Source organism: Hippichthys cyanospilos, chromosome 7 (assembly GCF_059441005.1).
Source record: "Hippichthys cyanospilos isolate Australia breed blue-spotted pipefish chromosome 7, RoL_Hcya_1.0, whole genome shotgun sequence".
Lineage (NCBI taxonomy): Eukaryota > Metazoa > Chordata > Actinopteri > Syngnathiformes > Syngnathidae > Hippichthys > Hippichthys cyanospilos.
Genome location: NC_142375.1, coordinates 16,231,022 through 16,253,268, shown reverse-complemented (window position 1 = coordinate 16,253,268; position 22,247 = coordinate 16,231,022). Strand labels below are relative to the sequence as shown.

The 22,247-nt window shown below is 40.1% G+C and overlaps 2 protein-coding genes across 2 annotated transcripts; one reads left to right on the top strand and one right to left on the bottom strand.

Annotated features, from left to right (window-relative positions):
• Nucleotides 1-39: 39 nt before the first annotated feature.
• Nucleotides 40-8,595, top strand: LOC148421272 (transcription factor AP-4-like). Its single transcript, XM_088419586.1, has 7 exons — nucleotides 40-352; nucleotides 3,971-4,136; nucleotides 4,267-4,365; nucleotides 4,500-4,670; nucleotides 5,215-5,361; nucleotides 5,586-5,756; nucleotides 6,464-8,595. The coding sequence occupies exons 1-7, from the start codon at nucleotides 264-266 to the stop codon at nucleotides 6,617-6,619; spliced, it is 999 nt and encodes a 332-aa protein (XP_088275712.1). The 5' UTR covers nucleotides 40-263; the 3' UTR covers nucleotides 6,620-8,595.
• Nucleotides 5,419-22,224, bottom strand: wdr19 (WD repeat domain 19). Its single transcript, XM_088419585.1, has 37 exons — nucleotides 22,052-22,224; nucleotides 21,513-21,604; nucleotides 21,364-21,429; nucleotides 21,145-21,270; nucleotides 20,512-20,627; nucleotides 20,317-20,432; nucleotides 20,040-20,120; nucleotides 19,043-19,155; nucleotides 18,621-18,794; nucleotides 18,488-18,558; nucleotides 18,238-18,404; nucleotides 17,895-18,015; nucleotides 17,715-17,821; nucleotides 17,502-17,618; nucleotides 17,212-17,367; nucleotides 16,564-16,711; nucleotides 16,167-16,380; nucleotides 15,540-15,699; nucleotides 15,365-15,475; nucleotides 15,161-15,270; nucleotides 14,982-15,039; nucleotides 14,522-14,668; nucleotides 14,353-14,435; nucleotides 14,198-14,281; nucleotides 13,970-14,116; nucleotides 13,557-13,681; nucleotides 13,349-13,458; nucleotides 12,965-13,033; nucleotides 12,805-12,882; nucleotides 12,328-12,424; nucleotides 12,088-12,212; nucleotides 11,070-11,151; nucleotides 10,810-10,960; nucleotides 9,462-9,585; nucleotides 9,270-9,346; nucleotides 9,039-9,155; nucleotides 5,419-6,567 (listed from the first exon to the last, which is right to left on the bottom strand). The coding sequence occupies exons 1-36, from the start codon at nucleotides 22,055-22,057 to the stop codon at nucleotides 9,041-9,043; spliced, it is 4,044 nt and encodes a 1,347-aa protein (XP_088275711.1). The 5' UTR covers nucleotides 22,058-22,224; the 3' UTR covers nucleotides 5,419-6,567; nucleotides 9,039-9,040.
• Between the last annotated feature and the right edge of the window lie 23 nt (nucleotides 22,225-22,247).

Sequence of the window (22,247 nt, the reverse complement as noted above, 5' to 3'; positions counted from 1 at the left end):
ACGTAGTGGGCGGAGGCAAGATGCCACGCACGCGCGCGCGCACACACGCATTGGAGGGAACCCCATCAGCTGTGGACAGCTACAACTTTTTGTTTTTCGATCGCGTTCCTCCACTTCACCGCGCGTGGTGCGTGCGAGTGATTGCTAAAATATACTGCAGCAACTGAGCGTTTCGCGGAACATTCTTTTTTTTTCACCCCCCAGAAGGAGAGAAGTGGGAGGGAGAGTGCAAAACACGCGTTTCAGGGGGTGGCTTTGAAAGCATGGAATATTTCATGATGCCGACAGAGAAGATAGCGAACCTCCAGCAATTCAAGAAGACGGAGAAGGATGTTATCGGGGGGCTGTGCAGGTACGTTGCGGAGAGCAAGTTGTGGAGGTGACGGCGCGCTGCGGACTGTCTTGACTTCACGTATAGCGCGCTAGCCGTTAGCTGCTAGCATGCGTTAGTTTGGCAGCAAGGTTGCACAAAGTGGCCGCGTTACTACCTAAGCTGCAGCCCTTCCGTGCGAGCGGGCGCCGAATTGAGCCCTACCCGACATGACGTTCGTACGCGGCGGGGTCAAGCTTTGTCCCTCGAGATACGTTAACGAGGCATTAGCTCCTCGAATATGTAAATCAACTACATGAAATCGATACGCTGCGTTTCCAGTCGAGCACGTGGTGCTTAACGAGTTCGCCACAGACTCGCTCACAGACAAAAATCGAGCCGTCAAACACGTACGCGTAAAGTCGTGCGAACGTTTTCGCGTTAGGTCAACGTTGAGACGTCGGGACAATTAAAGCTCGCGTTGTAGCTTTTGACGGCAATGTGGCAAAAGCAGTAGCCGCGGTCGTGCGGCTAACTTGCCAAGCTAACGCAGCGTGACCGTTTTCTAACCGCACTCACTTTTCGCTCAAAAGCCGTGAGTGAGTTTTGGCGGTGCGTCTGGCCACCCGCATCGACGTTTTTTGGGGGGTGGGAGGAGGGCGTTGTTTATTGTGGGAAAGAGTTCACGTCGGTAGTTAGCTCTGCGCTAACGGTCGGAAGCATTGTTCTCGTCGGTGCCCGGGGGCCTTCTGCTGCCTGCCTGCCTACCGCAGCTGCGCGCAGCGTGGTCTGGTGAGGGAGTCACATTTCACTGTGCTGTTACCAGCTGGCCTATGCGCCCTCCGGCGGCCATGTTGGAGGTGCGCAGCTTCTGGTGGTCATAACAACCTATACAACTGAGCTTGATTTTTAAAATATAAAATGAATAAAATAAAAACTTTGCAAGAAAGCCAATTAAAACAAAATAAAAAAAAACAGACAGGTTAGGAGTAAATTTCGTCTTTGTATTTGATCGCTGTAGTAGCCAACAGCTGGGCGCGTTATAAGGCACACCTGGACACGCTAATAAAGTGAAGATATTTTCCGCCTACGATAGTAGATAATACTAAATACAAACAGAAGATTTTTTTAAGATACATATTTGAACTTCACATAGATACAATGACTTATAAGCTTTTGGAACGAATGGTACAAAGACGTAATTAACCTGAGGATGGAGGAAGTAAGTAAGGTAAGATAAGTGGGCTCTAAATGGCTTAAAAAAAGGGAAGAAGGGTGATATAAAAGTAAAGAGGAAAAAAAACAGGGAAAGTCTTCACCTGGTCTACATATGCAATTTCACATGACTTGATTCCCTAATGTTGGCCTCAAAATCCTAATTTGAAACCATGATCGCATGTTGAAAACACCAAGACCAGGTTAAAAGCCCAACCTTGCTTGCTTTTGAAATTCTAACTACAAACACAAACCCAGGCTAGAGACCAAAAACTTGAACCCTGTCCTCCCTAAACCCAATAACGCCGAAATACAAGAGATCTATCTCAAACTTTGCCTTCATAAAAGCCAGACAGGTAGTCATTTAAGCACTGAAAACTCAAATGTATTTTTTTTTTTTAATAAAAAAAAAAAAATTCCAGCAATATCTGTCACGGGACATGATGGGTTTGTTTGCCTGCGGCTCAATGTCCACGATGGCGGGGCAATCAGCTGGTCTGGTATTTTCTTTGTCCACACAGGCATCATCACCTGACTCCTCATCACTTATCATACTTATCATATGAAGTGCTTACACATTGCCCTGAGGTAATCTAGTGACTCATTTCACTGGTCACACAATGGCCAATTTGTGAACTGATTATAATTTGAACAGGGATTGCATGTAGCCTCCAACGACACCTTGCATTCCTGATCGTTAGCAGCTGTTCCAAAAGAATGCATGACCCTCCAAGCATCTCCCACAACTTGTGACTGTGAATTGGTCTTAGCTACTGTACCATTGCTAGGAAGATATCCTTATCAACAGCCAAGACAAGGGACATGCACAAGCAGAATTTCTTTTTTAGAAAGTCCTTCTTTATGTGACGATGGGAAAACACAGAAGAAAAAAAAAAAGGAGTGTTGAAGGTAGTTAAGAAACCACATGTTGCTGAGCTAGTGGAGATCTTTACTCTTCGCATGCCATCACAAAACTGATACAACAAAGTCCAAAACAGCAAAGACAAAGCCAACAGGTTCAAAGCATCAAAGTATCATAGCAACCTGCCTACTGGGTGAGAGATGTGGTCCTAGTGTCCGCCACATTTCATTAAAAGTAAATGAAAAAGATCAGATATGTAATGCAATGTCACGCTAAGGGATACATGTAGTTGTGTGTTTAAAGTTATATTGGGAAAATTTTAGTTGAAGTTCCCCTCAAAACAGGGGTGTTTTGGCTACCACATTCACCCAATGTTGTAATGTTGCAACACTCACAAAACAAGCTCTAAATAAACTGCAAGGCACATTTTCCATAATAGCTACATATCTACATGTTCTAGACACTGTAATAAACACAAAAAAATATTTAAAAGCATTTTATTTACTTCTATGGGATAAATCCTGTCAAGGCAATTGTAGGGATGATGCTCGATCGGAAATTTGGAGGTTGTGTGACTTCTTGATCTCGGGGCACGCCTTATATACAAAAGTGTGAGCCAATAGCATTGTGGGATCGAACAATAGGACCCAATGAGCATGTTAATGTAGTTGAACCCCAACATTTATATATATAAGTAGGTTTTTTGTGGACAACAAAAATTGTTGTAATTCTGCAACTGTGGGTAAGCAGGGGTTAAATGTTGCTTTTGTGTGTTAACTGTACTGCATATTAGAAAAAGAATAAAAATGAATGATTGGAGTTCTGTAATAATAACAAATACTAATAAATAATACTACTAATAATAAAATACACAAAACAAGATAACCTCTCTGACAAGTGACATTAAAAACAAACCATTATCAAGTTTGTGGAGGTGTAGTATGTGGTATTTTATAGATTGCAAATCTTATAAAATGTATGCCATTTTACAATCATTTAAAGCATTGTTTTGTTTTTCCTGTCAGTGTAGTGGTTACTAACCACAAAGCTTATAATTGTCTTTCACTGTCTGTGTGTGTGTTTTTTTAACCCACACACACAATTATCCTATCGTATTGAAAACTGCACAAGCTAGATGCTGTTTCATAAACAATTCAGATCAAGTTCTACGGGTTTCTTTCCTCCGATTAGTTGTACCTTAATCTCATTTTCATGGTTAACATGTTTGACGACAGCGAGGTTGAGGTGAGTTACAACAACTTTTGAGTCAATTTAAATTCTGCGACCCAGTGGCAGTTCGGGCCAAGGAATCTGACAAGGTCAAGATTTAATCCTTGTAAAGTTAGACCAAGTTTTCTATTTTTAGTGCCTGACTGATCCAATGTTATATTTTATTGTGGCAGTATTTTTATCACTGCTTCTGTGTGGAAGTGTTGAGTCAGTGGCAGGCACATCTTGTCAGCTCAGGTGGCTTCTTTCCCACTTTTGAGCATTTACAGTTCTTCTAATGTTGCTAATAGCGTCTTATATTAACCTCATATACAAATGTAAATAATCACATATGTTTTGTGCCCGTTCTTTAGTTTGGCCAACATCCCCTTCAGTCCAGAGACAGCCCAGGACCAAGAGAGGCGAATCAGACGCGAAATCGCCAACAGCAACGAGCGGCGGCGCATGCAGAGCATCAATGCGGGCTTCCAGTCCCTTAAAACTCTCCTGCCTCACACAGATGGGGAGAAACTCAGCAAGGTACCATATTTGAAAAGCCGCTATATAGAGACCATAAGACAAACAGTGTTATGGAACTGATCAGTTGTCAGAAACATTTGACAATCTTTGAAAATGCAACAAAGCTTCAAAGCGTGACAACCCTCCGCAGGCGGCCATCTTGCAACAGACGGCAGACTACATCTTCACCTTGGAGCAGGAAAAGACACAGCTCCTTTCACAGAATAACCAGCTCAAACGCTTTATACAGGTAATCCCAAGTGTTTTTATACTACCTCTCATACATAGAACCTTTGTGTTGTTTGGAGAATATTGTTGCTTTAAGTCAGTGTAAGGTGTGAGGTATTTTTTTTGTCTCACCCTGTTCCCAAAATGTGACTACAGGAGTTCAGTGGTTCGTCGCCCAAGAGGAGGCGAGCGGAGGAGAAGGATGAAGGCATTGGGTCTCCTGATACTCTCGATGAGGAGAAGGTAGAGGAGCTAAGGAGGGAAATGCTCGAGTTGCGCCAGCAACTGGACAGAGAACGCGCCGCTCGCATGCAGCTTGAGGAGCAGGTGAACATGTTGAACTGTCTTGCTGGCCTTATCTAGATATTTCGGGTCCTGTTAGAAATGCTGAGGAATCTGACTCCCAATTTATGATTGCGTCTTTCATCACGGAGAACTTTTTTTTTTTTTACAGACTGCAGAAAATGTTAAAAGAAAGAAAATGATAATAATTGGGGGGGGTCTTGAATTGTTTGGTCGTCAGATCATCGTCAGAAAATAGACAAAATGTTGATTGTTGTTTACCAAATTGAAAGCGGACATTTGTAAATGTTTCCTTTTGATTCAGCGCATTGACAATCAGTCTGTACATGAACGTCTAAAGAGTCCTAAATGTTTAATCAACTATCCATCCATGCATTAGTTTAACCATTTCATCCTAAAAAATAATTATCGTTAATTAATTAATTAATTAATCGTTGAGAGCCTGAAATAATAGATCAATTGTTTTTATCACTTTGTATCTGAACCATTCCTACATAATGTCTGGAAAACTGATGCCTGTTCATTTGAAGCGAGCGAAAAACAGGTTGCTTACGTGCGTTTGGTGCAGGTGCGCTCCCTGGACATCCAAGGACACTCAGATCATCTCAAGGTGATCACTCAGCAGGTGGAGGAGGAGCATGCGCAACTCCAGAGCCAGACGCTCCTACGGCTGCAGCAAATTCAAGCTGCAGACAAACCACCTCACAGTCCAAAGGTTGGTCCCACACACATTCATACATGTAAAGTCCACCTGCATTCCAAAAGACTGGGGTGATGAAAAATACAAATGATTTTTATTTTGTATTACAAATTGTTACACTTCTTGCTCATATTCAGAGTGATCAGATATGACAATGCAATTTTGTTGGTTTTGTACATTGTTGAAGTGACCCATAGTTTGCCTACGATGCAACAAAGGTGACTTGAATATGTCTTCAGGTGGTGGCCCCTCCCACTCCCATGGCCTCAACACACCACCCGACAGTCATCGTGCCAGCACCGACATTAACCCAGCAACCCCATCACCACGTCACCGTGGTAACCATGACTTCGTCTCTTCACAACAACACCGTGTCCACGTCGAGACAAAACCTGGACACCATCGTGCAGGTATGTGCTTTGCATGTTTTATATTCTTCGCTACATGTGTACAATCAAATGGCGTCCAACATGCAAGCTGTATCAAAATCTTGTGCTTGAATACAAACAAATATGCTTCAGTTTCCTTCTGTCGAAGAGATATTTCATTTGCATTTGTACAGCATCATACCTACAGTATAAAGCGCAGGTATTTCAACTCATAGGCTGGAGACCAGTTTCAGGCCGGCTACCTTATTTCTTGAGACTCAATTTGGAACTACTTCATGTTTTTGCACACGGCCAAGATTGGAAATTGTGTCTCAATAACGCTGAGATTCACCAAGTGTTTTCACTTAACAACTTTGTAGACAATACAGTTGAATAAATAGAGTACTTAAATGAGGTATTTTTTTAATATCAAAATTAATTCTGCAATAATGTATGTTCCAGTCCCCATTAACTGCAAAAAAGTAGGGATCACTGTATATGGTTTTACAGACATGCCATCCATCTAAGAGCAAAGAATACCTGCAATGTGGTTCATGACAAACAGGCGGTGCACAGTGTGATACTGACCGCAACCAAAATATTCAAAACAGTAAGGTGAACTGCAACAATGAGCATGTGGGAAAAAATGTTTTTGACACAGCTCTTGTTATCGGATCCCATTGGATTGTGGTGTACCTTCCGTTAGGGTTAATTGAAAAAGTGCTGCATCATCCGTTTGCTCCTCTCAGGCGATCCACCACATCGAGCGCACTCAGGAGAGGCGAGCGAGCGCAGAGGAGGAGCAAAGACGAGCGGTCATAGTAAGCCCCGCGCACGTCGCCATGGACATCGCCTGCTCGGACACAGACACGGACACAGAGGGAGAGGATTGTTCAATGAACTGATCGTGTTGTGAACTCGCAAACACTTAACACCATCTCACTGTAAGGTTCCATCCAGAAGCTTGACTACTTAAAAAAACTTCTTGTAGAGAAGCGCTTTTCTTTGTCACTCTCGTAATGTAAATTGTCCGACTAAAAACTAGGAGGGGTCAGCTGAGCGTGCAAAGGAGGCCAAGTGGGACTTCTTGAGGCCACTACTCATTTGGTCCGTCCTCACAGATGTTTTCCATTGCCAGGTGCTGATCATTTGTGCTGCCAATTAGAATTTTTACCAACTGCAAAATGGTAAGCAGCAGCTTGTTACTTTTTGATCAGGAACAGGGGACTTTAAAGTTGCAATTTTGCCTTCTCCTTGTCTTGCGTTTTTCTAACTAAAGTGAGTCACAGACTTGATTACGGGGTTGATAAGAAAGAAAACTATTTTATTTGAGTAAATGTAATGAATTAGTTGAAGCCCTTAACAATAAGATTTTGGAGTATAAGCTATTGAACGATTGACAGTCTGTTTTTGGAAATACTACCTGAAATGCATTCTCTTTTGAGATTCACTTGCAAATTGTTGGTTTGGCAAAGGAGCAGGTTGCCTTTATCAAAAAAATTTGAGCTACTCAAAGTGCACCTGCTGACTTAAGGTGAGAACTAAATGTTGGCCAGTGTTCTGGTAACAGCTGGTGGGCTTTGTCAGTCAATCTCAGACAACTTGACTGATTGAAACAGTCTTTTTTTGTTTGTTTGTTTATAAAAGATGAAAATGTGATGTACTCTTAAAACGCATTAGTCTGCATGATGATTTCATGTTTTCCACCAAAGACTTCCAGTCGCAACTTCTGATCTTGGTTTGTTGTTTTCGGTGACTATGCACTTGAGTGTTTGCTATTTATGCAATTGCATCTTTAGTCCATTTATACATGAGGTGAAGATTACTATGCACCACTAATAGGTGTGTACGTCACACCAACATGATAGTTGTGACGCGCTTGTATCAAAGAATATCATTATGGTTCTTAAAAGGTGCTGTTTGAAAATATGGTGCTCTGCTGAGTAGCACTGAGCTGAACATTTTCAAACGTCCTTTCCGCGTGATGGAATTAGTTTTGTGTGGTTGTGCTGGACAGAAACTTAAAAGTGGCCAGTGTTGAATTGAATTGAAATACAGTACTACAAAAGTCCCTAAAAAAAACAAAAAAACGCACTGGCCAAATCTCTAAATCACTTCATGTTATGATATTCATCTTGTCTGAACTTTTTCTTGTTAAACTGGAACTATTGTGTTTCTATTTCCAAACACAACTTGATGCTGTAAACATTCCATGCTAGGAGTTGTCTAGATTTCATCTCATTATTTTCGTTGCAGACTGAATGCATGTTACTAATGTGTTGTGTATTGTGTAACAGGCATTTTCTTTTTGTTTTGACAAACATGTTGAACGTGAAAAGGGTTTAGTATATATGCGGACGCTGCTGCTGCTCCCAATCTGACATCAGTGTTCCATCTGGTTAGACTAGTTTGTTCCATATAATGTTGGAAATAAAGGGGGTTGCTCTTGTTCAAAGAGGGATGGGTGGAGTTCTGTCCATTGTAAAGCCGCGGCCTAAAGTCACACTGGACTTTGGTCGGGTGGAATTAAGAGAAACACTTTTCAAACCATAAGGTCTGTACAGTACACATTGTATTTCAGCACTGATGCCTTTCAGTGATTTTTGAGCTATTTGATTTAAAGCACTTGCTGTCCTCTACTGCCTGAAACAATAATGAGGAAGTTCCATTATTTTTTTTTTAATATGCTCTTTACAATGATATTTTTGTTCAATGTGATCTGCTTTTCTGTCTTTCCATCTTTTTTTTTTGGTGTTTTATATTTTGTCTTCTTTTTCCATACACGTCAATGAAAAGCTGTTATATTTTTGTTTAAAAAAACTTGGGTAAACAGTCCTTTGTATAAAGAATAAAAAATAAAATTTGTACTTTTCTATGACAATGTGCTTGATCATTCATTGTACTGTACAGCAAAAGGATAATGAGAGGTTTCAAGGTGAGTGTGCAGTTGTCATAATCTTCACACAGAAGTTAGTTTTGAACCAAAAGTGTGTTGTATCGTAATTAGTAAACCACTATTATCTACAATAAGCATATGGATGAAATACTGTCCTTCATATCTATTATTGAGCCTCAAAGCATCTTTTTTGATAACTGCTGTAAGTTGCCTTTATAAAAATTAAAATGGTCACTTTTGCCCATTCATAGAAACTGAATTACAGTTCAACAATTCAGTAAATCAAATGCCCCTAAACTCCTTAGAATGTTAATGGTGTGAGCAAAAAGACTGGCTTCAGCAGAAAATTTCAATTTAATAAAAGTTCATTTGAATTCTATTACAAATCTGACAGCAAACAGTTTTACACATTCATCTTTCACTGTTACCTTCACTGATCCACTTGATTGGTCTGCAAGTATTTGGAACAGTCCTTGATTTTCTTTACTTGCTGTGCACTCAGCGTCTCTGAGCACATAGGACACACTGTCTCCGTCTCCAGTAACCTGAAATCATTCACCCGGGACAGATGAGTCACCCTTTTCAAATAAATTCTTCTATTCAGATCTTTCAATATTGTAAAATGAAGTTCCAGACAGAATGTATGCCATGTTGCTTACAGGATGAACTGTGAGTAGAGTGCAGGAAATTCACAATGAGGACACACAGACCAGTCTTCTTTCAGCATATGACGACCCTACGATTGCGATGATAAATCAAGACAAAAGACAGAAAATGTGATTTTTGGGTAGGAAATGGTTTGTTATGGTTACCGAGTGTTTAGTCAGCCAAAAGTAATAGAGCGCACTCACTGTGGCGATGCAATAGGGCAGATTGTTTTTGCACGAGATGCACAGCAGTTCATTCTGCGGAAGCTGGAAACCACAGTAAGGACACGGGGTAGTTTCTTCTTCCAACTCGGACGTATCTGGACGCCTAACGAAATGAAAGTTATGCTTGAATAGATAGTATCATCAATGACAGATGACTTCAGAACATGTTGGATTAAGATGGATTACCATGTTTAAGGGATGCATTCCCTTAAACAGTCATTTTTGATAACGGAATAACTCATTTTAAGGGTTATTTTTTATTGCATTCAATTCAACATTCATTTATCCATCCATTTTCTATAGCCACTTATTCCCATAAGGGTCACAGGATTCCTGGTGCCTATCCCAGCCGATTTCGGGCAGTAGGCAGGGGACACCCAGAACTTGCTGCAAGCCAATTGCAGGGCAACATAAAACATTTTAAATGTATATAGAAATTTATATAATCAGTATTAACATAATGATAACAAATCAGTCAGCCATCCATCCATTTTCTAGAGCCGCTTATCCTCACAAGGGTTGCAGGCTTGCTGGTGCCTATCCCCTACGGCAATTGCAGCTGTGCCAGCCAATTGCAGGGCACACAGGGACGAGCAACCATGCATTCACCAAATCACACCGAATTTAGAGTGTCCAATACATCTACCCTGCATCTTTTTAGAATGTAGGAGGAAGGCGGAATGCCCGACAGAACCCAAGCAGGCACGGGCATACATGCAAACTCCACACAGGACGGCCAGTGCGAGCTGGAATTGAACTCGGGACTCTGAACTGTGAGGTGGTCATTCTAACTACTCTTCCTTCTCATTCTTCTCACTAAAAATAGTCCATGTTTTTAATTTCCCTAAAGTTTTTCTAAGCTCATTCCCATTAAAGAAAGAAAGAAAAAAATGGAAACCGAGTTGACGTCAATTGATGTCAATGGCGCTTATCGGTAGGGTTTCCATTGACGTCTTTTCACATCACAGACTTCTTTAGCACATCACAGACGCTCAGTGTGAACAAAATGGAATCATTTTAGAATGAATAAAGTAAGAAAGAAACATTTTTGGCAATTTGATCACTGTTTCAACGAAATAAAACTGTCAACTTTAGTTTTGAGCAGCATGTTGATGGCCAAAATACAAAACCTCCTATTTTTACATTTTGCGTTTTGATGTTAAATGGTACTGCAAGGATGCCTCCACATTTTTAAACTTTCTATCTGAATTTATTTTTTTTCCCAGAATAGGAAGTTATGCATTCTGGCCATCAAAATATGCATATGATCGTGTGTGAATTGTGAAAGTAACTGAGATCAAGAGAGTTTGTCTTGCTGGACGCTTACCGAACCATAGCCTCAATTTTCTTCCTGTAGTTCGGATGGATGTCGTTTCGGTACTCGGGACGCATGAGCATGGCGGCAAAGCCAAAAGCGGAGTTCTTCAACCCGGCTCGGTGACATTCAATGACCGCAGATGTTAGAATGGGCACAACATCTGCAGCGAAACAACACATGAGTGAGATCTTGCTACAAGATTTTTGAGGAACGGATATGAACGCTTCCTGCTGTCAAAGTAGAACAGGAATCAATCACTAATGACTCACGTGCAGGAAATTTGCTGATATTTTTGCTGACACGAATGAGCATACGAGCCCCTTTGAGGTGATCCCTTCTCTTGATATGGATCTGTATGGGAAGACATTTGTTGATCCTTTTTTTCTATTTTCCATCTTTATTGATAGTGCGCGGTGAGAAACGCTAAAACACTCAAAACACTTTATCTAATAGAATTTGATCGCGCAAGCTATTAGCGTAAATATATCCACTGTGTCTATGATTAGACACGAATTCTTTATTGTAATGTGCAGATAGTAAATTTTTAAACAATTGCTTTTGTGTGTCACTTAATTTTTTACTTTTATGATCAAAAAAGTGTGCTGGATGAGCAGCAGAAACACTATTGTCTATTTTGAATAAAAGTGACATTATGAGCATTTTGGGAGCTGTAGGATTGTTATATGCTTTGAAAATTTACAGTCATTGTCCAACCATCCATCCATCAATCCATCCATTTTCTATAGCTGCCTATCCTCACGAGGGTCACAGTTCCATGAAAAAGTATCAGCTGGCCTCTCTTTAGAATGTCAATGTAATTTGAAAAAAAAAATCATATTTTACGATTATTCACTCAATATTTGTTTTTAATTGAGTTGAAAAGGCTACTGATGAAAATTGTATTCAAGGTTTTTTCTGACATTTGAACTAGGGTTTGTAACTTTTTTTATCCACTGTTTATACAAATACAACATAACTATGTATAACTATTAAGATGAGACAGAAGTTTTTTCAACAATTTAAAAAGTTACGGATGTTACTACTGTTCTATGGATGCTAAATGAGCGAGCAGTGCTGAAAACACTGTTGTAGACCTCACATCTTAGTGTATTACATAGACAATGTGATGTCTTAAAAGGATATTCAGTTTCTCCTTTTAATATCTAATTTTGTTTTCATTATGGAGACAATAAACCTATTTCACTAACATAAATTTATTCTTTTGTTCCATTGACAATTTTGCAAGGTCATTCCTACCAAGTTCATGCTTTTTTAATCATCACTTACTTTCCCCAGTAGATAGGAGTGCAGGATCATCAGGTTTGTGGCCATTTCTGCAGGAATTTTTATCTTGTGGGCCTGCAGTTGTGTATACATGCTGAACAGCACATTATGGGAACTACGGTAGTTACCTGGTAGAGACACACAAGAAACCCACCAGGAAATCAATTAGGAGCACAGCTTTTGTGACACATGTATTACGATGCAATGGTAGGAAAACAGCTTTTGGGTGAGAGGGGATCATACCTGCACTCTGCTCTTCCCTGGCGATGATGATGGCAGTGCGAGCAGCCTCTCTGTACTGTTGTAGTGCCATATAGAGTCGGAAAAGATACTTGGCATCCTAAAAAAAAAATAAAAAATGGTAAAATGGGCTTAAACTTTCATTATAATTTCACATTTACGCATTGTTGGGGCAGAGACTGATTTCAATTATTATAGTTTTGTAACTAACTTTTATAACTACTCTTGCTGTGTAACTTATCCATCAATCCATTTTCTAGAGCCGTTGATTCTCACAAGAGTCGCAGGCTTGCTGGTGCCTATCACAGCTGTCTTACAGGAATTAAATCCTGAACATTGTAATCTTTGGAAAGGCATGGTTTATTTATCTCTTTTGTTGTACCTTACTAGACTGAGGAGGTACTGTATATGGAAAAGGTTTATGCTAGGACTATCATAATAAAATGTAAAAAGAGAATGATAACATCATGCATTCATCACCTTAGGGATGCCATCACTCTCCCCCATGAGGTATTCTATTAGTAAATTAGTGAGAGAGGTATCTTTGGCTTGACCCACCTGTTGGTAAACACACACAATAACTACATGAATTTTGAATGTTGATGAGAGGAATTTTGCAATGGACACATGGATTTCTCACTGTCTCAATAGCCATGTCCAGAGCCAGGCTGTCTTCTGTATTGGGACACTTCAGGAAGTGCTTCAACGCCTAAGGGAGAGAATAAAAAAGGGTGATGCTCTAGTAAGGTGATCAATGGTCAAAATGTACTTAATAGGTCAAAAATTACATTCAATGTTTATTTTTATTAATCTATCTAGACACTGACTCTTGGAAAATCCTACATTTTTTCACCACTAGAGGGCAGGAGGTACAATTAACCAGGCATCCATCTGTTGCCATTCAATCGACAGAGTAAGTGATGTGCAATTATGTTCAACTAAGCAGGCCCAGATTTCCCACTGAGTCAGTTTAATATGTGAGAGAATTAATCCAGACTTTACAGCGATAAAAGAGAACTCCTACTCGGCTGTATTGTCCACACTTTTGAAAGAATTTTCCAGCTTGCAGATGGTTCTTCTCAGCCTCAAAATAGAGAGCGATGCTCTGATAATCCTCTAGTGTTGCATCGGCGCCTGGGAAACATACACAGCAGTGCTTGAGTGTGTGTTGCATTTTATACGAGTCAATAAAATAGTACAAAAGAACTTTAAAGTTTTGATAGTTAACAGACCAATGATGTCCGCGTAGACCTCCATTTGTCTGTGCTGCTGAGCGAGCTGGAAGGCTTCATCATTGCACTGGGACAGCACCAGGAAGTGGATGGCTGAGCCATAGTCATTCAACGACAAGAAGAATCTGCAGACACCAACCATAATTCAGAAGAGTTCAAAGTGGCAAAATCATGCAAATCTGCAGAGTGAATGAATGAAAAGCATATCTTTCAAATATTTCTTGCATTTGTGTTGTTTTTAGACACATAATATAGTATATAATACTGTACAATATACACAGTACAACACACATACCTTTTTAGAAAATACATATAGACAAAATAAATACTTAATACATGTATTATTTTTTTGTCAAGGCAGACAAAATCTTGTATTGGATCTCAGTACATTGCAACACACTATTTTGTCGCACCTGGCCACCATCTTTGCTCCTTCAATGCTCTGTGTCTCTCTGACAATGCGAACAGCACCCTCTGGATTTTTTAAGTGATCCAGCAGCACGCGAGTCACGTTGTCCCAGTCTTTAGCACTCCCATAGGCTTGTGCTGCCTCCTTATAACTGATCAACACAAAATCAATTACATTGACTCGCTAATTTTATGGAGTCCGGATCGCAAAGGAGACATCAATAAGAACCTACTTGCCATCCGCCTCCTTGGCTTTAGCATACTGCAGGTGGATCTTGGAAGAGGTGACATTAGGCAGTAACTCTCCCACCTTTGCCCTAAAAATTAATTGTTTCATAAGTGACAACGTCAATGGTGCAACTGTTGGTGTTTTTGGGTCTCGTCTCACCAGTTTTTGCAGCGAATATAAACTGATGCTGCCTTGTCATAGCACTGTCCTTTTTCATAGAGCTGAGCAGCTTCAGAGAATTGCTGTAAAATAAATGAACAAAATCTAATACACTTGCAAAAATGGCAGGTGTTTAGATACAAACGACACAATAAAGGCTAACTCTTACCTTCATGCTTTCCAGTATGGCTGCACATTCTTTCTTAAGGACTCTACTTGGGTGCTGGATAGCCTGTGCCACACCTCTCCTGATGTCACCCATACGAATGGACATCCGGGCTAAACCTGCCTGGCACACCTCGTCATGCTCCTGGAACTGTAACCCCAGGAAAAGGATGGTGGAAAAACGATACAAAAACAATCGAAAAGTACACAACATTCATAAAATAAAACATTTTGTCACCTTTATTCAAAACAGACAATGTTGCTGCCTCATCTTAAATTTAAAAGACCATTGTGTTACTATGTGACCACATGATAGTGCCTCTCTATGCATGCATGCATGCATGCATGCACGCCCGTACATTATGTGTAAGTGTGTGTATGTATGTATACATATATATGTATGTACAAAAACCTTTTTGCGTTATGTCTTTTGTCAGTAGGAAGATCAAATCTATTGCACTTACTTTGTTATTATGAGTCATTCCTTTTTCATAGTGTGCCAAAGCATTCATGTAGTCTCCACTAGAGAAAAAATAAAAGAGTAAAAGAAAGAGAGAGGGAGTGAAAGAAAAACAGATGATTCATCAGCTCTAACATTTTAGATGCTAACAGCTTTCAGATTGGTGCGGGTGTGTTTATGTACATAAACTCCAGATGAACGGCATATTCTTTGGAGAGAAATGGAATCTGGTCTTCTGCTAACCCCTTGGCCAACTTCAAGGCACTGTCCCAGTGCAGCAGGTCTCTCCTCATCTAAAAAATAAACACAATTTAACTTACAACAACTGGTTAGTTTAGAATGCCCCAAAACTATGTGTGTACATTTATATATATCACTGTATCTGACCTCCAGAGCAGCTATGGGGCAGCTTGAGGCCAGATATAGGTCCTGAGCAAGACAGAAGTCCTCCAGAAACATGGCCAAATGGCCTGCAAGTAAGTTATTGTCCTCAATGCCCTATAGATGGGAAAAACAAGTGTTGTGTTTCTTTATCAATTCCATACTCTGGCCATAGACCTACCTGGATGGCCTGCAGTGACATCACCATGCCCACATTTCCACTCATGCGGTAGAAGTGGATGGCCAGCTCTACCTCCATGTGGACCAGACAGGCTTTGCCGATCTCTGCCTTGTCTGCTTCACTGCCCTCAGTCAAGCACAAGTCCCATGCTTCATAAAACCTTAGGAGTGACACACACGCACACAAGTCAGAATGTCCAAACTTTCAAAAAAATATTAAATATCACCCAATGCTGTCATTGATAGAAAAGTTAGTGATAGAAAAGTTAAACAAAGTCCGTATTAGAGCGTGATACAAGATTGGATTTCCACTTTTGCCCCATCCCATTCATCTATCCGTCCATCCATTTTCTTAGCCGTTTATCCTCACGAGGTTTGCAGGTAGGCGTGCTGTAACCCAGTGGTCTCCAACCACAGGTCCGCGGACCGGAACCGGTCCGTGGATCTACTGGTACCGGGCCGCGTGAGCTGCACCCGAAATAATGTTTTTGAAATGATTTAGTTTAACAGTCCATACATTTGTGCTTGATGTTTGTTTTTTTTGTTGTTTTTTTTTGCCACCGCTTCTGGCTGCTATTGATACCCCCCCCCCCCCAACAAAAAAAAAAGCAAAACCAGTGGGTCTAACCTCTTCAGCTGAAGGGCTTGCATAAGCTGCTTGCCAAGTTCTGGCTGTGACCCAGACGGTGTGTTTGTTGAGTGTTCAAGGAAGGAGTGTGTGCTCAGAGCCACTTCACTGATCTTGCCGCTCGCAGTCTGGCACGTCAGCACCCCGTTGTAGAGCAGCAAAGGTTTCTGAGAGGAGAGAAGTGAAGTGCTCCCCACTAACACCACTCGTGGGCCTAGGAAACCAGGAGAAGATGTGAAAATAAAGATGAAAAAAAATCCTGTTGATTTGGTCACCAGTGAATCATAGAATGACTGCAAATGGCATTGACTATGACATTACACATGCCAACACTTAGAACAAAATAACAACATTTAAAAAGGAAACCTCTGTGATTTGTGTTTCGGCTTTTTCCTACCATATATGGTGGTTTTGTGCACAGCATAGGTGTAGACTTTGTCATCGTCGAAAGCTACAAACACTACTCTGTCAGTGTGCCAGTTGTCCCACAATACTCCAGTGATGGTAGGGGAGAAGTTTGGAAGCTCAAGGCACAAGTCTGTTGCCTGCAATAAAACATGAACACGAGAATCTGAGCAGAGATCTCAATCTAAAAGACGTCCATGCGTGACATGGAAGGAAGAATGAAAGCCACATTTTAAACATAAGATATAGGTACAGATGTTTCTCACGGACCAACCCCACTTTGCGCAATATGTGACAATAGGCTTGCGAATGCAAGAATTAAGTCTCCAAAACAGCCACAAAAACCCGACCTTGCTTCCATTTACTGGGTACAGGGAAGCAGAAACCCTGAACTGTGAGGCCCGGGTGTCCGATACAATACCAGATATTGTAATTTTATTTCAACAGTGAATTGACAGTCAAAAAGCCAGTGCTTTTTCGTAAACTTGCTCCTCTCAATCACTAAAATGAACTGTCAAATTGAATGGAACCTTTTAGTGTGAATGTGGGTACTGGATTTATAAATACATGGGTTGAATTTGCTGTTTTTTTTTTCAGTCAGTCAAGACTCTCAGTCATTGTGTACATTGTATGTACTCACACTTGAAAGGGCGAGGAGGAAGCCGCTCTTCTTGTCGTCAATGAAGACCAATCGTGTGCCATTTACATCTGGGAAAACTTTACTCACTGCCACTGGGTGGCTATAAGTGCTCACAGTCTCCCAATCCTCCACCAGGACACACACAACATTACCTAACTGGAAAAGCAGCAATGGAATACATAAATCCAGTGAATGGACATGGATATGGCAATTATACGTTTTCTTTTATAAATACAGATTATGAAAACAGGAATCAGTGAGCAAGCGCTTTGGAAGCGGGCGAGCCTTACATCAGTGCCATAGTAGAGGAAGTCAGCGGTGAGAGCGTGGCAAAGGATACGGCCTTTTCTGTCATCGTCTGGGAACAACTTCATCTGCTTCCTCTCCTCCTGCTCACTGTCATCAATCTAGGAGGCAAACAGGGCAACAAGCATGGACATGTTGATTTGTGTATTTCACTAATAATAAAATAATAGTCAGAGAACACAAATTGTGTGACTTACCATGTGTAGTTGCACTTTTCCATTAAATAACGCTGCAGCGTATTTTGCATTAAGACACATGTTGGCAACCGTCCCGAAATACTCAATCTCCTTCAGTTTGGTGAACGCTGAACAAAACAGTCCAGTAAAACAAACTGTGAAGTAATATGACTTAATAAATCATTGTTAAAGATGACACACCAGATTCATGTTCAAGCGGTGCATAGAACCAGGCCTTGTTGTTCATTCCCACAGCAACATGGTTGGGTCCCACAGCAATAAAAGTTGGTTCAACTTCCACTTGTATGGCCACAGGAGGTACCTGCAAAACAACTGAGTTACTAAAGTCTGCATAAATGTCAGCAATACAACCTGGGATGTAACATGGGACTTATGTGAGGGAGAGTACATTTAGTTTAATGAAGTGAAAAAATAAACCAGACCAATAAGAAGAAGTTTAATAATCATTTTAATCCCAAATGGGGTTAATTTTTACTGCTGCCTTTGTTCATCAATTTTGGATTCTAGTAATGCAAGGCCTCACCCCGTAGTTCGACACTGTGACTTCCAGCAGAGACGTAAGGTAGGCCAGTCTGGTTCCATAGCTGTCGCCCAGAATAGGAAGCTTTGTAAGGAAGACATGAAGAGTGCCTTTTTGTGTCGATACTGCCAGCAGTTGCCCATCATCTGTCCAACTCAGCTGGTCCAGCCCTGAGCAGAGCAAGCGGGAATCAGGTACAAAACAAAGGTGGTTGGTACATTTCTAATTACTGTACGGCAGGAAACCTCCTCACCTTTAGTCTCATCCTCCAACTGAATCACATTGCTAATGTATTTGAAGTCAGAGAGATCATGGATCTTTATGCTGAAATGCAGAGGGGATTTAGTTTGTTTCATCTAACACCACATAAGTGTTAGTTCCATTACCTGTTGTCCCCACAAGAAGCAGCCTTGTTTAAAGCTGATGAGACAGCTACACTATTAAGACTGTCTTTATGGTTGCGAGCCTGGCAGAGTTCATGCCCAATCTCTTTGACATGAGTGGAAATGACCAAAAAGTATCCGTGGGAGAAGCCAATGAGAATATAGCCATCACCAAACCTGATAAAAGTTAAAGTGAAAAAAACGCTGAGATAATTGCTTGTGTGTGTTTTGAAATAATAACAACAATAAAACAAAATCATAGTGTTTTATTGTTGTTTTTTCGCAAATAAACACTAAGTGGAATGTGTGTGGGTGAATAATGTATCCATTGTAAAGCATCTTTGTCTAGAAAAGTGCTATATAAAAGTGATGCATGATCATTTTTACATATTACAGTATGTTGTGTTGTGTTGTGTGTCTGTTACCAGCGATAGGAGACGATGCGCCCATAACTCGCTTCAAATGCCAGCTCATACCAGTCATCTGTGTTTGTGATGCTGAAAAGGACCAAGCTTTTCTTTTCCACACAAACACTCACCTAGAGAGTAAAATGTCAGTAAGGTATACTGTAAACTGCACATCAATATGTACACCTTGAAATACAATGCAAGTGGCGTAAGAAATTGTTAGTTATTACAAATTCATTTCCAATTAAGTTGGGACATTGTGTTAAACAAATAAAAACAAGATAGTGTAAAAAGCATTTGTTTTATTTGCCAGAAAATTATTTCCCCAATGACAATGTGCATGCATATTAAACCTAAAAAAATAAACAATAGTCACTTTAACAGAATTTGGCAATAAGTTGGAGATGACTGCACACTTTGATGCTCACAGCAAGACACAGTTGCCGTTCCTATTGCTCACATTTTAATAAACCAATGTGAATTCAAATGTAATGTTTCAGCTGGCAAACTGGTTTCATTGACCAAACTTTATTGATACAGATTTGGAAGAGGAAATTAGTATGCTGCTAAGAAAAAGTTTAATTTTAGTAGAAAAAAAAGTCTCATCATTAAAAATGAATAAACTGGTCATTCATAATTAAATGAAAATGTGTTATTTGGTCTTTTGTACTTCTAATTTTTTTTTTCACCAAGCAAAATATACATATATATTTTTTTAATCTGAATAGCCAATGTACATTTTGAATTTGCTATAGGATATCTGGATACCTAGAATACCGTAATTTCACAAATATTACACACATACTTATGTATTGGACGTACCCTTAACTTTGGGCACAAATTCTGGTATTTTCTATGTAATTGTGTATAAGACACACCAACGCTTTGGCAACAATGTAAAAACTATTGCAAAATAAATACTATCACTTTCAGAACAATGTCTATCTGACAGTGTCAGTACTTTTTATGTGCAAGTAGCAATGATGAGTGTCGTTGAAGACACATTGACACTCACAGTATTCTCGCCTTGGGATGTTCTTTCGCTTGTCTTCATCATGGAAAAGTAAATGTCTGCAGGTGCACCACGCAGTTTTATCTACAGCAAAATAAAAACGGTGCATTGTGTCTACATGTTATTACTGCAATCTTATAGCAATTGTTTACAGTTACTTAGGTTGTATAATATTCTAGTCACTTATAATTCCCAGAGCCTCTATAACACAAACAATATGAATGACTCATGTCAAAAACGGTGCGCAACTGCATGCCGACTATGGGTTCCATGTGACTACCTCTCGGATTGTGTCCCCCTCCTGATTGCTGATGCTCAAACTGTTGTCATCGCAGCCAAGGACCAGTAAATTCTGAGCATTCCAGCAGCCACAGGTGATTTTCTTTGTATGCTTACCTGCCATACATGACAACATAAAAAAAATCACAATAGAATGAGATGAAATGCTGAAAACCATCACGCTTAGGTCAATTACCTAATATTGGGATCTTGTGTGATGTCTGCTGATTGTAGATCAAGAGGTTTCCTTTAGCAGTTCCAGCTGCCAGCAGGGGGCCCGTTTTTGACCACACAATGAGAGAAATGTGATCTCTGTCAAGAAATTATTGTTGTTGTTTTTAATCAGTGCATCTAACAGGAAATGTTGCTATGTCATTCACTAGTTAAATATACAGGAAAAAAAAGCCTTAACCACCAGAATTATGGTTTCATTTGTCATTTTTATGACTGTAAATTTGACAATAACCAGTAAAAGTATGACAAAAAAAGCAGATTACACAAATACAATATATACGGTCAACAAGCTTTGTAGATGGTTGGATTGTGTTTTGATGAGGAAATTGCTCCATCCATCTATTATCTGTAGCCGCACTCCTCTCAAGGGTTGCTAGCTTGCTGCTCAGTAATCTTCGGGCAGTAGGCCGGGGACTATCTGGACTAGTTGCCAGCCAATTGAAATTGCTCCTTTTGTTTATAGTAAGGATATAGTTTAAAATACCCAGGAGAAGTCGTTTCCAACCTTTTTTTTGTCTTGTGTAGCACAGTTTTTTTTAATCATGAGTACTCCAACACTAAGAAGAATTTAGCATCATTGAGAGTGCAAATATACCTCATTCCACTGTCTATCTTGGATGTTTTATTGACACTGGCATCCCAAAGGTATATGGAGCTGGATTTTGCTGCTATCACTGCCAAAATGTCCCCATCCTTATCCCAGTCCATCCCCACACAGCGTCTAGGGGAACAGGAAAAAGAAATGGAACATGGTTATGTCAACCAAAGAAGAAATACAGTACTTAGGTCTGAATCACTTATCTATGGCACATACCCTGGAAGGCTGATTTCAGTCCATTTGTGTCCATGGCGATCAAATATTTTCACTGAGCTGTCTTGTCTGTTAGATCGGATACAACACATTGTCAGGTGTTTTTTTTTTTTTTTTTTTTTTAATTCAAAGTCCAATAAATGTTCACTCACCCTGCAACAGCTATATAATTCCCAAGGGATTTCTGCCACTTGTACAATAACTTTGAGCCCGTCCAAGCGTTGTCTATGAGAGTGAAAATACTCTGTGGACGTAAAAAGGACATTTGGCTCAAAAACAATTTTCTAACAAATATAGTCGAAATAACTGTATTTCAACAGACAACACATACAAGACATACTTCCACTCGCTCAACGAAGACAGGTAAATAACAGACGAAGGCCTATCTTTTTACTGTACATCATGAGCAACAAGTGTCCAAGAATAAATATTTACTGGTGAGCAGTGTAATTACAAGAGACCTAATCCAGTAGCTGTGCAATGTAACATACAGTACAATTGTTTCAATTAACAAGAAGCTGAGATGGAAAAGCAATTCTACTGTTGATAGGTCAAAATGTGTTTTTTTAAGTTTCGTCAGCAAATTAGCACTATCTTTTGCAGATTACTGGATAGATGCAGACTTATTTGTCGCTTTTACCCGAATGACTTTTAGCGAACCAAAAATAAAACTAACATTTATAACACCAACCTTCATCTTGATGAGATCAGAAACTCAATCAATCCGATCTGTTCGATGCGTGCAGCGGTTTGACGCCGCAGTGCCCCGTTTTGTTTTAAATTATTGTCGGAATACATTTAGAGGGGGAAAATAGATTTGTTGAAGAAGTATGGAAGATTTTGCAGACGCCCAAGCGTCTGGAACAGAAGTCATAGCAACAGCTCTT

Bases quoted from the DNA above. Each gene is read 5' to 3' on its own strand.
- LOC148421272 (XM_088419586.1), top strand. From the start codon at position 264: ATGGAATATTTCATGATGCCGACAGAGAAGATAGCGAACCTCCAGCAA. The intron at 4,137-4,266 runs GTACCATATTTG...AACCCTCCGCAG, and splicing joins ATGGGGAGAAACTCAGCAAG to GCGGCCATCTTGCAACAGAC. The intron at 4,671-5,214 runs GTGAACATGTTG...CGTTTGGTGCAG, and splicing joins GCATGCAGCTTGAGGAGCAG to GTGCGCTCCCTGGACATCCA.
- wdr19 (XM_088419585.1), bottom strand. The intron at 15,700-16,166 runs GTTAGACCCACT...GTCACTCCTAAG, and splicing joins CAAGCCCTTCAGCTGAAGAG to GTTTTATGAAGCATGGGACT. The intron at 14,436-14,521 runs GTAAGAGTTAGC...TTTATTTTACAG, and splicing joins CCATACTGGAAAGCATGAAG to CAATTCTCTGAAGCTGCTCA.